Raw genomic sequence first — 14232 nt, 5'->3', positions numbered from 1 at the left:
GGTCGTAACCGTTATTTATTTGTACTAGCTTCTTTATTATTGAAATTTATTATTTCAAAGTAAAATTTTGGGCTGATTGGAATAAATGGATGTAAAATCACACTATTTTTTATGTAATTTTTAAAATAAATTGTGACAATTAATTTATTAAATCAATTGATTTAATGTGTTCATGTTCTACGTCCATAAATATAATATAAGTAGTTCAGTCTAATGATAAATATATATATATATTATACTTCATATTTAGTATTTTCTCTGTGCGGTAATCACGTCTCGAAAAAATGAACACGCAAATTAAGAAAATATAGAACAAATAAATGAGTAGATAGATAAATAAAGCAATAAAGAAATAAGATAGCGACAAAATATAATAATTCATACTTCAATTTTCGAATATAACCCTCTTCTTGAGTCGATTCAAGTCAATCCATCTTCTTTCAAATATAATTGATATCTCTATCAAATCACTTTATTTGTTTCACTATGTGAACACATCCACCACATTTCATCACACATACCTTTAATTAAAATTCCAAGTCGAGTTTTGCATAAGATTGTCTAGTTATTCTTTACCCATAAATTGTTGTTGACACTTTTAAATTATTTAAGCAAAGCACATTGTAGACCTTTATGCCTTTTTTTATGCATAGAGTTTCATTGAGTGTTGCTATGTTTATACTATTTGATATTCTAATGCTCTTAGTTAACAGACTAATGAACTTATTAATTCCAAAGTTCAATAAATAGCAAGCAACCACAACATATTTAATTAAAACTCCATATCATGTCCTAGTTAGTAACTTATAAAATTTACCGGTAACTTTAATTTTTTTTCCCTTTAATTCATTGTTTTTTCTCTATCCTTTATTATAAAACATTAATGATACAAGTAAAAGAACAATTAATTAATTATACATCAAACATCATCGTCTCAAGTTGTTGCAAAAACTAATAAATAAACAAATAAATAAAATGGACAAAAAGCGCCTGTAGCTCAGTGGATAGAGCGTCTGTTTCCTAAGCAGAAAGTCGTAGGTTCGACCCCTACCTGGCGCGCGATTCAATGTATTTTATTTTTAGAAGAGTTTCGATTTTGCCGTTGTTTGGTCGAAGAGAGTTTCGTTCGCCGCACGAGCCAAACGTAGTATTTTTTTTTGGTTGTTGTTTGGTGGTAGAGAGCTTTGTCGTTGTTTGATCAAAGAGAAATTCTTTCGCCGCACAGATCTACTATATTGTCATTTTTTTTTTTGCTGTGAAGTTTCTTTCAATCGAGGGAGTTCGGAATTTCTTTCGTTTTCTTTTGATGAAGTTTGGAGTTTGCATTTGGTTCGACCACTACCTTGCCCCATTCACCGGCTTGTTAATTAAGTTGCCATCGAATGTTGAGGATTTTCCCTTGTTTGGAGGGAGGGAATGGCGAAGTTGTCTTCCGATCGACTAATACTGAAAAAGATTAAGTTTTTTTTTTCAAGAGAGTTTGTATTGTAATAGATCCGATATTAAAAATAAATATTTAAAAATTGTTGTTTTCCATCGTACCACATCGAGGTGAGCAAGAAACCTAAAATTCTAATAGTTGATCCAAATATTTGAAATTTGGTTCGGATTCTCGATTCATATCTAGTTGAGTTTTGTCCAAATTTTGAATGGGTATATTTTGAAACTGAAAAAATAAAAATCATAGAATTTAATCAAATTTTATTTTTCTACCTTTCGAATTAGATAAAATTCCAAACACTCACCGAGGTAAAAAATATTGTTATGCCGATGCTTTCGCTTATAACTATGTTTATTTATCAAACTAATTATCTAATTCATCAAAGAAAAATAATTGCTTGCATCTTGTTTGTTTGTGGACTCAGACCATCATTTCTGACTTTCTTAATATTTTTTTATGAATTTCCATCCCTTTTACTCCTCAAAAAAATAAATTAAAAAAGAATAATAATCCCTATCTCTTCAGTCTTCATCATACAACATGTTTTCTCTCATGAAATCCACATGCATCGCCAGCATCCAACCTATAATTAATTAACTAATCTCTCCCTTAATCACACCAAACTCCAATCTTCCTTAATCAAAACCTCTCATAAATCAAAGCACTCCACAAATCTACAATCTCACACCAATCAAATTAACTTAAACACCTTAGTTAATCCCCCTCTAAACAATGTCGCTAATCGCGGAGGCGCCGCGCTTCCTCCAAGTCTTCTCCGACGGCTCCGTCGTCCGCGCCGCCCACCAAACCGCCGCGTGCTCCGCCACCTCCAAGGACGTCACCGTCGACCCCTCGAAGCCCATCACCGCCCGAATCTTCCTCCCCGCCGCCCCCTCCGCCTCCACGCCGCCGCTCCCAGTGCTCGTCTACTTCCACGGCGGCGGCTTCTGCATCGGCACCACCACGTGGCTCGGCTACCACCACTTCCTCGAGAACCTCTCCGCCGCCGCCGGAGCCATCGTCCTCTCCGTCGACTACCGCCTCGCCCCCGAGAACAAGCTCCCGGCGGCCTACGACGACGGCTCCGCCGCCCTCGAGTGGCTCTCCGGCGCCGGCGCCGGCGAGCCGTGGCTCCGGAACGCCGACCTCTCCCGCGTCTTCCTCGCCGGCGACAGCGCCGGCGGCAACATCGCCCACCACCTCGCTGTGAATTTCGCCGGCGGCGGAAATTTCCCGGCGAACATTCCGATCAGGGGGATTCTGCCGATCCACCCGTATTTCGGCGCCGAGGCGCCGACGGAGGGGGAGCGGGCGGCGGGCGCCATGAACGACATGTTCTGGAAGCTGAGCCTGCCGGAGGGGGCGGACCGGGATTCCTACGGCTGCAATTTCGAGAGCGCGGAGGCGGAGTGGGGGCTGTTTCCGGCGACGGCGGTGTTCGTCGCCGGGCTGGATTTCTTGAGAGAGAGGGGAGTTATGTATGCGGATTTCTTGAAGAAGAAAGGCGTGAAAAACGTGCGTTTAATTGAGGCTGAGGGAGAAAACCACGTTTTTCATGCATGGAATCCTAACTCCGAGGCTGCTGTTTTGCTCCAAAACCAGATCAAGGAATTCATGCAGAGTTTGTGATTTGTTTTTTTTCATTAATGGATGTAAGTCATGTCCGAAGTTGAAATAAAATGATATGCAAAGTTGTTTTTATTAAAGAATTTAATTATCACTCAAAAAATTACAAGCATGCTGCATGCATGCCTAGATTTGATTTGGGTATAACAAAATTCTCAATAAATGAATTAAGATCGGTTTATCTATAAATAATTCCCAAATTAAATAAGTAAAATAGATAGTTCTCACTATATATGTTAGTATATACATGTTTTACTTCAATTAATCGATATAATCTAATCTGGCCTTTCTTATCATTCTCTGTTTTGCACTGTTTCCATTTCTCTTTGCAAAACTTTAGTGATTAATTTTTAATTAACATGTATTGCTTACAAATTAAATTTTAACTATGACAGATATATCGTGCATTCAAATATATCAAAGTATTTATTCCCTCTTTTATAGAATTCCTCAAGAAGGCCGTAGTAGCAATTTAAAAATTGGGTTTTAGTGGTATTCACTAGTTGAGTGCTTCCAAACTTCTAAATTATAGTAATTCCAACTTTCCATTAAAATTTGACCCATTTTTCATTTTGAGATGTCCCACTAAAATTGATTTATTTATAAAAGACTATTTAATTTTTGAAAAGTTTTGAATTCTATAACTTTTATATAATTTATACATTTTTCTTAATTTTTTTGTTTAAAAGAACTGAGCTAACTTTAATGAGACGAAGAGGAGAGAGTAATTAAGTGCCTTTTCTTTTACTCTATAATTTTGTTTGTAATGTACACATTTTCATTAAAAACTTTGTGGCTAAAATTTATTTATAACAAATTAACAATCAGTTAGACTACCCACAGTCGTGACACTCACCCAACCCAACCTTACTCCACTTTTTAATAAAATATTCATTTCTCTCTCATCCACCTACACAACCCACAACCTAACATAATTTTTACTCTCAATGGTGACACCAACTCAACCTACATATTTTTTCTTTTCACTTTATTTTTAAATTATCTTAATATCTAAAATAAAATATACATTAAAATTAAATATTTATTTATTATATTTAATAAATAAAATAAATATATTTTTTTAAAAAACTTGTAATTATATTATAATTAAACATTGTCATATATTATAATTGATATTTAACTCAATCACAAAGGAAGATTACAAGAATTAAACACACAACTGAAATTAAATATATCAAAGTACAATACGTGAAATTTAAAAATACAATTAGAAAATGCAAATTACATATTTAAGTGTCAGTGCCAAATTACATATTTAAAAATAGAATGAGCTTCTTTCTCAACATCGTTGTCGCTCATCCCACTCCTTCTTCGAGTGTTTGCTTCCCTGCAAGCAGCAACCCATTTGTTTACATTTTCGTTAAGACGTTTCCAGCGACCTTTCATGGATTCAATGTTTCGTTCGTTGAGCTCATTCGGATTTTCTGCTTGAGTGTTGTGATACAATTTATGAACACGTGACCAAAGGGATTCCCCCTTTTGATTTTTTCCTCGAACGCTATCTTCGCTAGCATAGATCCAAGATGACATAAGGGCTACATCTTCTTTCACACACCAAGCTATATTTTTTGCCCCTTTCTGATTTTTGTTTGGGCGTTGAACACCCATAAACAAATTACGAGAGACATTTTCAGATGTGGAAATTCTTTGAGATGTAGGAATCTGGCATAGATTTGGAGAAAATTGAGATTGATAAAATTGAGAATTTGGTGGATTTTCGAAATTTGGAAAAAAATGAGGAGTCGGATAAGATGAAAAATTTGCAGAATCTTGAGGGGTAGGATAATCTTGGGAATTTTGATCATTTTGAGAATTTGGATAAAAATAATTGGGATGATTTGGATCCATAACTTAAAATGGAAATAAATTTGTGAGGAAAAAATTCAACGAAATGTGAAATGAAGAAAGAGAGAGATTTGGGTTGTGTGTGAAAATATGTTGAAATTGGGTTCTATTTATAGAGCTAAAAATAATAAAAATTTTAATATAATTTTTATATATTTTTTATACAGAAAAATGATTATTAAATTTTATTTATCATAATATTTACTACACCAATTAAACTTTGACATGTGGCAACACTTGATGAAGAGAGAGAAGGGTGACTTGGGGGTCGGCTGACATGCTGGGTTGAGGAATTTCCATGACTTTCCATTTATTTTTTTTTACCACTTGATTTGTCCTATATGCGTGACCTTCAATGAAAGTCACGGTTGTGACTAGTTTTAAAAAAGCCCATTTTTTTACCCTAAAAAAAGCCCATTCATACTATAAATGTCTTCACAAAATTAGCAAGCCCAAACTCGTCTTCCAAGGGCAAATCAGTCAAATCACGTAGCTCTATCATTGAAATCAGAAATCCATTGCCAAACCCTATCTGTCTCCCCCTCCAAAATATCTCATTTCGTACATTTCCTAACATTTTTCTCTGCAGAAATCGCAAATTCCAACCGAAACTGTTCTCAATCGCGTGTTCCTAATCGAATTCAGCAGGTTAGCGAAGCTGCCTCTTCAAGTGTGTGTGTGTGTGTTTCGAGTTATGTGTATATGTATTGAGCTGAATGAAGTGCGAAAGGTTTAATTTTGTTCGTCGATCTGTAGTTTCAAGCAGCAAAAGCAGCAGCAGAAAAAATGGGCGAGACGAAGGAGACCGAAGCCTACGAGGAGGAGCTTCTCGACTACGAGGAAGAAGAGGAGAAAGCACCCGATTCTGTCGGTGCCAAGGTCAACGGCGAGTCGGTGAAGAAGTGAGTTCCGTGATACTGAAGAGATTTTCATAATTTAATTGTCTGTTGCTGAGTTTGTTGTGTTCCCTGCACCAATTTTTTGCTTGTTTGTGTGGTGCTTTTCTGAAAATTCGCGTATATTATTTGTTTGTTAAACTGTTTAGTTGTTTGAGCCCTTTGTTTGGAGTAAGATTTATGAAAGAGAGATGATGTTCTTTGTAAATAGCTGTGTTTTAGTTATTTTACTCGAATTTGGGTGTTTTTACACATGAATTTTGCTAACCATGAAATGGGAGAAATGTTATGTAAAGGAATCTAGGATGTGGTTACTAGTAAACAAATTCTGTCAATTGGGTTTATATCTATGCAGGTGTTAACATGCATTATTTTCCTTTTGTGTACAGGGGATATGTGGGAATCCACAGTTCAGGATTCAGGGACTTCCTCTTGAAGCCGGAGCTTTTACGTGCTATTGTGGACTCTGGATTTGAACATCCATCAGAAGGCAAGATACATTTTTTTTGTGTTTGGGAAACTATGTGGTTAATCGCTCACATAATTCAATCTTTACTAGATGTGCTGACTGGAAATGAGAGTTATATTGTGTAGTCTGTATGAGTATTGGGTATGCCAAAACCATGAGAATCTTATAAGTGAAGACATTTTCCTCATCCTTTCGTTTCTTATACATGCATCTTAGGCTTCCTAAACCTGCCTGCCTAGCCTGGTCAAAGGGGCATGATGTTTCAACTTTTGCTATGCATTATTGCTAATTATTATTAATTTTGTCTTCCAATGAAAATGCTGTCAATTTATATGGAGCAATCTTTCAACAGTTTTGACATTCTGTAGAATCTGTACTTCTGTAGTACTTAGCTGATGTTCGCTCAACAATGTGGTTCTTGATCCTTTTCCTGTTTCTATTACTATTGACTATTTAAATGAATAGTGATTATTGAAAAGAGACTTTACAATTGTTTTGAATGATATATTTTTCAGGTAAATCATTACTATCACTCTACCTCGGAGAAGTTGCATGGTAAAACTTTTTTAATTGAAATTGAGGCTTCCTTGGATCAAATTTCTTTGGTTCTTCGTCAGTTCAACATGAGTGTATTCCTCAAGCTATTCTGGGAATGGATGTAATCTGCCAAGCCAAATCTGGTATGGGGAAAACTGCTGTATTTGTTCTCTCAACATTACAGCAGATTGAACCAATTGCAGGCCAAGTTGCTGCGCTTGTCCTGTGTCATACGAGGGAATTAGCTTACCAGGCATGTCTTTAGCAATTGACTCTATTGATTACGTGCTTGAAAAGAAAATTGGTTTATGTTGTCTTCCTCTAAACTACATTCGATTTATATACTGAAGCACTTGTTTTGTGGATTGATTGACAGCCCAATTTCCTTACATAAACATTTTGTTTGGGTTGCAGATTTGTCACGAGTTCGAAAGATTCAGCACATATTTACCAGATATCAAGGTAGCTGTTTTCTACGGAGGAGTCAACGTCAAAATACACAAGGATCTTCTGAAGAATGAATGTCCTCACATTGTTGTGGGAACTCCGGGAAGGATACTTGCTCTTGCTAGAGACAAGGAACTTTCTCTGAAAAATGTGAGGCATTTCATACTGGATGAGTGTGACAAGATGCTCGAGTCTCTTGGTAAGCCTCTGTAATGACAGCTACCTTATTTCTTCATCTCCACTGAAAGGAAATTGCTCTTAACTTGATCAATCCAACATCAGATATGCGGAGGGATGTGCAGGAGATCTTCAAGATGACCCCTCATGACAAGCAAGTTATGATGTTTTCAGCTACTCTCAGCAAGGAGATTCGACCGGTCTGCAAGAAATTCATGCAAGATGTAATGTCCTGTGGCCAGTCCTTGAATTTTAGACGTCTACCATGTTCCCTTTTCCCCAGATTTCTGCTGTGGACAGTAGGTCTTGAATGCAGTGGCTGATGCACTGTATGCTTAAAGCATGTCGTGTTAATCTGTCCAACTGACACGAAGTGGTGGTTCATTTCAAAGATTGAATAGGTTGGCATAAGAGGTGGCTGAGTTCCATAGGCACTGCTCTCATTGTTGCTGATGTTTTACTTGTCATTTTGGGATCCTCCTTCTTTTTTTTTTTTTTTTTTTTTTTAAGTTTCCCTTTTCAGTGGGACATTTAAGAGAGCAGGGGTTCAGAGTGAAAGTCGTGTTTACTTACCTCATGAATTCCGCAATAGTTGTTTGAACAGTCTTGGTGACATTCAGTTGGCACGAGTAGTGTGAAGTATCTGCAAGGAGATGTGTCTGATGGCGCAGAACCTCAAATCGGACCTTTTTTGATCGTCATTCATTTCATAGTGGATACCTTAGCTTCAGATGGCTCCTAATATGCTTTACTGTGACATTTCTTCATTTCAGCCAATGGAAATATATGTGGATGATGAAGCCAAGTTGACTCTGCATGGTCTTGTACAGGTTCGGATTTGATATTCCTAGTGCTGTATGTGGACTTTTAAATTATTATTTTGCTTACTTGGTGTCTCTTCATGGCAGCACTACATCAAATTGAGTGAGCTGGAGAAAAATCGGAAGTTGAATGATCTGCTTGATGCCTTAGATTTCAATCAAGTTGTCATCTTTGTCAAAAGTGTCACCCGGGCTGCAGAGCTAAATAAGTTGCTTGTGGAGTGTAACTTCCCATCTATATGCATTCACTCTGGCATGTCCCAGGAAGAAAGGTGTGTGCTCTCTGTTGCCAAGTCCTTTCTTTTGATTTGCATCACTTTTCTAATAGGTTTACTGTATTGATTTTGGATTCTCTAAGAAGCCTCACTTACTCTGTTTTGTTTTAGATGCTTCTTTGAGCTCATAGATGTTATGTTGTTGACAATTGGGAGTTGTGTATAATGTGTTAAAAGATTTCATGGAAATGACTTTAACAATTCAAAGGCACAAATATCAAGTGTATGTTCTTTATGAGCAAAAGATAATGATTTGACATTTGGGCATGCAGATTAACTCGGTACAAGGGTTTCAAAGAAGGCCATAAGAGGATTTTGGTAGCTACAGATTTGGTTGGTAGAGGAATCGACATAGAGCGAGTTAACATTGTAATCAACTATGATATGCCGGATTCCGCAGACACTTATCTGCACAGGGTATATTATTTGTTTCTTTCTTCCTTTTGTCCCTTCATTGTCAATTTTGTGCATATTGATTTTGAATTACTAACATGAGTTTCACCATTTTTGCTCTTCAATTTTTAGGTTGGTAGAGCTGGGAGGTTTGGCACAAAAGGGCTTGCCATAACATTTGTTTCGTCTGCATCTGATTCAGATGTTCTCAATCAAGTTAGTATTTTGATGCTTAACTTTCTAGAAAATATTACTTTTGGCTGCTAACATGCTAAGCTTATTGTGTTGCAGGTTCAGGAGAGGTTTGAAGTTGATATTAAGGAGCTTCCTGAGCAAATCGATACTTCGACATACAGTAAGTTTTGGCCACTCTCCACCTCCCCCCCCAACCAACCCCTCTGAAAAAACAAAAAGTTTTAGCCTAAATTTTTTTGGCATTTGAGAGGAAGCAGCCTGTTACTTCTGAGTCACTTGTCTACTTGAACTGAGATGATAGTCAGCTTGTTTTATTCTAAAGGATTGTTTACTTTGGGTGATAAGATAGATGGATGAAACTAATATAGGGCTAATCTAGTATTTAATTCAACGGATTGATTAATTTTGAACTTGTGTGATCAGTTAATCCTTCAAATACTCGATCATGTGTTGGCTAAGTAGTACATTGGCAAATTGCTATTGCTATTCTCATGCCGACAATTTGCCATATTATAGTCACTGTTATAAAACTTCTGATTATTGGTTTACTTTGTTATCTTCTTTTCCTCTACCCGAAACATAACTTGCTGAGTGCTGGTTGATCTATATTTACCTGAACTTTGCATTCTCTGCTGTCTGGTGATGTCAAGTCCGAGTATATATTCTGTAACTGATATGAGGGATCAATACTTTAGCTTACAGGTTTCTATCTTATGCAGTGCCGTCCTAAGAAGCCCCCCGTTCAAGAATCCAGAAACCAGATATCTGCTAGGGTAGATATGAGGCACATCCGGTTGTTATCTTCTAGTTTCAATTCCCCTGATTATCTGAGACACAATTATTTAGAATAGTCGACGGTGTGCTCTTCTATGCTACGCATTGCTGGACCCGTTGAACTTCCTTGCGGGCCTGTTGCCTTACCGAGAGAATTCATATTTGTTTCGAATGATCAATATGTACTTATAATTTAGTCAGGTAGACTGTTATCCCGTGTATTTCACAGCTGTTTTTAGTTGAGATTTATGATAGCTATCATAGTAACTAAGATATTGGTGATCATAGTTCTTTTGCTTTAGCAGCTAATTTGTGTGATTTTACTTTTCTTTCGTGTATTATATATGTAGGAATTTTATATCATTAATGCCCTTTTCATTTTGCCAATTTTATCATTGATTGCAATTTTGTTATTCCGAGGTGGTAACTGTGGATTTCAAGATTTGATTGGTCAAATCTAGTGAATTCTTAGTCTTGTCTTGTGTTGAAACATAAGCAAACAAGATTCAAGAATCTTTCATTGTAACAAGAGTTTTGACTCCACTAATCACACTTATAGGATAACGACGCCATAATCTTCCGCTGATAAGAATGGATTAGGCTTCTGCTGAACTCCTTTATTTATCAGCACACAGTCTTGTCTCACAAACTCTTTCTCACACACACAAGAATGGTGTTAATTCTACTTATTATTTTGCTAATCCATCTAGCTTCTCCCTTCTTTGTGGGATCCCAAAACTTCTCCTTCCCAACGTTTGATTCATCAAATTGTGAGAAGGGAGGCAGTTTGATCTGTTTGGGATCAGTAAGCTGTAGCAACGGAAGCCTAACCATCACCCCGAACGGGGCGCAAGAGACGAGCCTTGTGGGACGGGTTCTATTCCGTTACCCTATTCTTGCATGGCCGGCATCCTTCTCCACCTCCTTCACCATCAGGGTCACGTCGGGTTCAAATCTCTCCGGTGACGGGGTGGCGTTCATCATCGCGCAGGATGACAAGCCGTCCCCACCGGAGAGCTACGGCTCCTACATAGGCATCATGGATCCTTCAACAGAAGGTTAGTGATTTAGCATTTGCTTCAACATGTTAGTTTTTTTAGGCCTTTTTGTTTTGGTTATTTAACTGTTTTTGCAAGTGCAGGTGGTTTTCTTCGACAACTAGCTGTGGAGTTCGACACCTACAAGAACCCTCGGGACATAGACAAGAACCACATTGCAATCGACACCATTGATGTCGAGCATCCAGTGGCTGTAAGAAGCCTAAATGATGTAGGAATTGATCTCAAGAGTGGGAGAAACATTAGAGTCAAGATTGACTATGATGGCCTCAAAAAGATCCTCCAAGTGCACGTGGCATATGCAGACGAACCTATGGTGAGTTTCTTGAAGCAGAAGATCATCATGGAAGATACCGTCCCTCAGCAAGCCTACGTGGGCTTCACCGGCTCAACTGGTCATATATCCGAAACTCATCAGATTCTTGATTGGAATTTCACTATGTATGCGTTGCCAGAAGGCTCTCTAGGTCAAGGGATTGGTGGGAACAAGCCTACAATAGTATTGCACATTTTAATCCCAACTCTTGTGGTGCTAGCATTTGCTGCTATACTGACCTTGGCTGCTGCTAGAAGGAGGCGAAAGGCGAGGCTTGAGGGAGTAAGAGACATTGAAAAGCTGGCCAAGAATGCAGCAAACGCCCCTAAATTCTTCACATACAAGCAGCTTGCAAAGGCTACTCATGGCTTCAACAAAGAGAATCTGCTTGGAACAGGTGGATTTGGAAGTGTTTACAAAGGCATTTTGCCTAATTCTGACTCTGTTACTACCATAGCTGTCAAAAAGATCAATGCAACCTCAAGCCAAGGTAGTTGTTTTCTTGAATCTGTTTTCTTACTATTTATGGAAAGTTACCGATGATCATCAAGATTCATTGTTTCGTCTACTACTGCTGCAGGTGAGAAGGAGTACTTAGCCGAGATCTGCACAATAGGGCGTTTGAGGCATAAGAACTTGGTGCAGCTACTAGGGTGGTGCCATGATCGGAAACAACTACTACTCGTGTACGAATACATGCCAAACGGAAGCTTAGACCGTTACATAGGCAAGGAGTTTCTAAATTGGGAAACTAGGTACAAGATTCTATCAGGGTTGGCCTCAGTTCTGTTGTACCTTCATGAGGAGTGTGAGAATCCTGTGGTCCATAGAGATGTGAAGCCAAACAATGTGATGCTTGATTCCAACTACAATGCTCATCTAGGCGACTTTGGCCTAGCAAGATTGCTTGGAAACGATGCTTTTGTGGCAACCATGGTTGCTGGAACTATTGGCTATTTGGCACCTGAGGTCAGCTACACAGGGCGGGCTACCCCAGAGTCGGACGTCTACAGCTTTGGGATGGTGGTGCTCGAGATGGTGTGTGGGAGGAGGTCGAGAGGTGTGATGGAGGAGTTCAGTTTGGTGGATACCGTGTGGAATTTGCACGAGAAGGGCGCGTTGCTCTCGTGTGTGGATCGTGCGTTGAGCGGCCGGTGCCATGAAGAGCAAGTGAGAAGGAGTTTGGTTGTGGGGTTGGCTTGTTTGAACCCTAATCAAATGGAGAGGCCTAAGATGAGGAAAGTGGTGCAAGTTTTTCTCAATGGTGATGAGCCATTAATGGAGGTGCCTTTGGCAAGGCCGACCGAGGTTTGCTTGTCGTTGCCGTCTTCCTCGGCCGAGCTCGGGTGCTCTAGGGTTTACAGTGGAGGTTCGATGGATGATTCGCCAGATGAGATCACGATACAGTACGATGGATGCTTTACCAAGTGAATTTTGTTAGTATAGTGTTGTATAGACAATGAAATAAATTGCCAAAAACATACTACAATCATCTTTGACATAAAATTCATGACATTAATTGCCAAAAAAGTTACCAAAATTCTTGAAAATTTTCCAAAAAGTTGCGTTTGCCGGGAGTCGAACCCGGGTCTATTGCTTGGAAGGCAATTATCCTAACCGTTGGACTACAAACGCATGGATGTTATAACATACATTATTTAATTAAAATGTAAAATAAAGTAGAGGATTTCGTGACAAAATATGAAATGTTGTATGTCGAAATTCTACCAATATTTTATAAATCGAGCCAATTGTATATGGATTGTTTATTAGTATGATTTATCTTTTTAATATGGTTGGAGATTATTACATATGAGGGAAGCTATCCTAGCCTCTCTTTTTTAGTAAAAATTGAGAACTTTTCACTTTTTCTTTGTCATTGAATGAAGAAATTAAGAAAAAGGAGACTTTGATATTTTCAAAATAAATTCATTATAAGTTAGACAAGTTCCATTTGGACTTAATCTTTGATAGAGCAAATAGAGAAAACAATTAAAGAATAAAGGGTCAAATTTTATTAATTAACATCCATTAATGTGGTAGTAGGTAGTCAGTTCCTATATACTATTTCAATCCTTAAATGCATTAGAAATAATTTGGTTCGTTTACTTTAAGTGATAGGTAAACAGATAAAAATAATATAAATTTATCATTCATTTATTTTGATGGAACAATTTCAACTTGTTTGATCATATTTACCATTTTTTAAAAAAAAAACATTATATTTCATATCACATAAAGTAAACGCATAAATTAAATTTAGATACGACTAACCAAGTCTTTTACACCCAATTCTCCAAAATAAGCTCTCTTTTTTTTTCTTTTTCTTTTCTCCCCTCTTAAATTCTTGAGTCAACTATTATCTAACAAAAAGAAGGAGAAATCAATTTAGCAATATAGTGATTATTGATGGATAATAATGGTAGTACAACCTTTATATTTTCATTTAATTTGATAAAATTTGTGGTCAAACACTTTTAAAAAAAAAACTGACAGCCATTATAATTTTTTATTGGCCTTTTCCAACCACTTCCCTTTTCTGTCCCTCTCTCACTTGGCTAATTTTCTTATGCCAGCTAACAAAAAACCTACTATTTTATATTTTATTCTAGATAAAATGAATGTATAATTCTAACAAACCACATATAAAAATCATTTTTTCTACTAGTTTCAACGATCCTAACCTAACTTTCTTTTCCATGGCAGCCTCACCTTTGTCTCCCTATAAATTTTCACTACTATACATGATTTGAATTTTGAAGTGTGACAACAAATCAAAGAGCTCAATTTCATATAACTATCCAAAAATCTTTAAAGAAAATTGTGGGCCTTGGTAATCCATGAGTAAGTTGCTTATTCAATGATTAAATGTTTCATCGAATAGACCATATTAAATAATTGCGTAATAGTATTTAATTAAATCACACAATTTATGCAACTT

General features: G+C 37.4%; 3 protein-coding genes and 2 non-coding genes across 6 annotated transcripts; 4 read left to right on the top strand and 1 right to left on the bottom strand.

Moving 5' to 3' along the window:
* Nucleotides 1-986: 986 nt before the first annotated feature.
* TRNAR-CCU (transfer RNA arginine (anticodon CCU)) lies at nucleotides 987-1059 on the top strand. The gene has a single exon. It is a non-coding gene; the product is annotated as a tRNA-Arg (tRNA).
* Nucleotides 1060-1914: 855 nt separating this feature from the next.
* On the top strand, nucleotides 1915-3150 carry LOC131015536 (probable carboxylesterase 17). Its single transcript, XM_057943945.1, has one exon. It carries the CDS (start codon nucleotides 2174-2176, stop codon nucleotides 3068-3070), a length of 897 nt encoding a protein of 298 aa, XP_057799928.1. The 5' UTR covers nucleotides 1915-2173; the 3' UTR covers nucleotides 3071-3150.
* Nucleotides 3151-5392: 2242 nt separating this feature from the next.
* On the top strand, nucleotides 5393-10202 carry LOC131015534 (DEAD-box ATP-dependent RNA helicase 15). Of its 2 annotated transcripts, none has more exons than XM_057943939.1 (12): nucleotides 5393-5581; nucleotides 5690-5835; nucleotides 6219-6319; nucleotides 6916-7088; nucleotides 7250-7481; nucleotides 7565-7683; nucleotides 8233-8289; nucleotides 8368-8552; nucleotides 8828-8972; nucleotides 9081-9164; nucleotides 9240-9303; nucleotides 9863-10202. In XM_057943939.1, exons 2-12 carry the CDS (start codon nucleotides 5720-5722, stop codon nucleotides 9871-9873), a joined length of 1287 nt encoding a protein of 428 aa, XP_057799922.1. In that variant the 5' UTR covers nucleotides 5393-5581; nucleotides 5690-5719; the 3' UTR covers nucleotides 9874-10202. The 2 variants fall into 2 exon arrangements, with proteins under 2 accessions (XP_057799922.1, XP_057799923.1); XM_057943940.1 differs by having other exon boundaries at nucleotides 5454-5603.
* Nucleotides 10203-10347: 145 nt separating this feature from the next.
* LOC131015533 (probable L-type lectin-domain containing receptor kinase S.5) lies at nucleotides 10348-12797 on the top strand. Its single transcript, XM_057943938.1, has 3 exons — nucleotides 10348-10975; nucleotides 11059-11781; nucleotides 11872-12797. Exons 1-3 carry the CDS (start codon nucleotides 10588-10590, stop codon nucleotides 12720-12722), a joined length of 1962 nt encoding a protein of 653 aa, XP_057799921.1. The 5' UTR covers nucleotides 10348-10587; the 3' UTR covers nucleotides 12723-12797.
* Nucleotides 12798-12854: 57 nt separating this feature from the next.
* On the bottom strand, nucleotides 12855-12926 carry TRNAG-UCC (transfer RNA glycine (anticodon UCC)). The gene has a single exon. It is a non-coding gene; the product is annotated as a tRNA-Gly (tRNA).
* Between the last annotated feature and the right edge of the window lie 1306 nt (nucleotides 12927-14232).

The sequence above is a fragment of the Salvia miltiorrhiza genome, chromosome 3 (assembly GCF_028751815.1).
Source record: "Salvia miltiorrhiza cultivar Shanhuang (shh) chromosome 3, IMPLAD_Smil_shh, whole genome shotgun sequence".
NCBI classification, from domain to species: Eukaryota; Viridiplantae; Streptophyta; class Magnoliopsida; order Lamiales; family Lamiaceae; genus Salvia; species Salvia miltiorrhiza.
The sequence above is the reverse complement of the archived record's forward strand: the minus strand, read 5'-3'. Positions and strand labels throughout refer to the sequence as shown.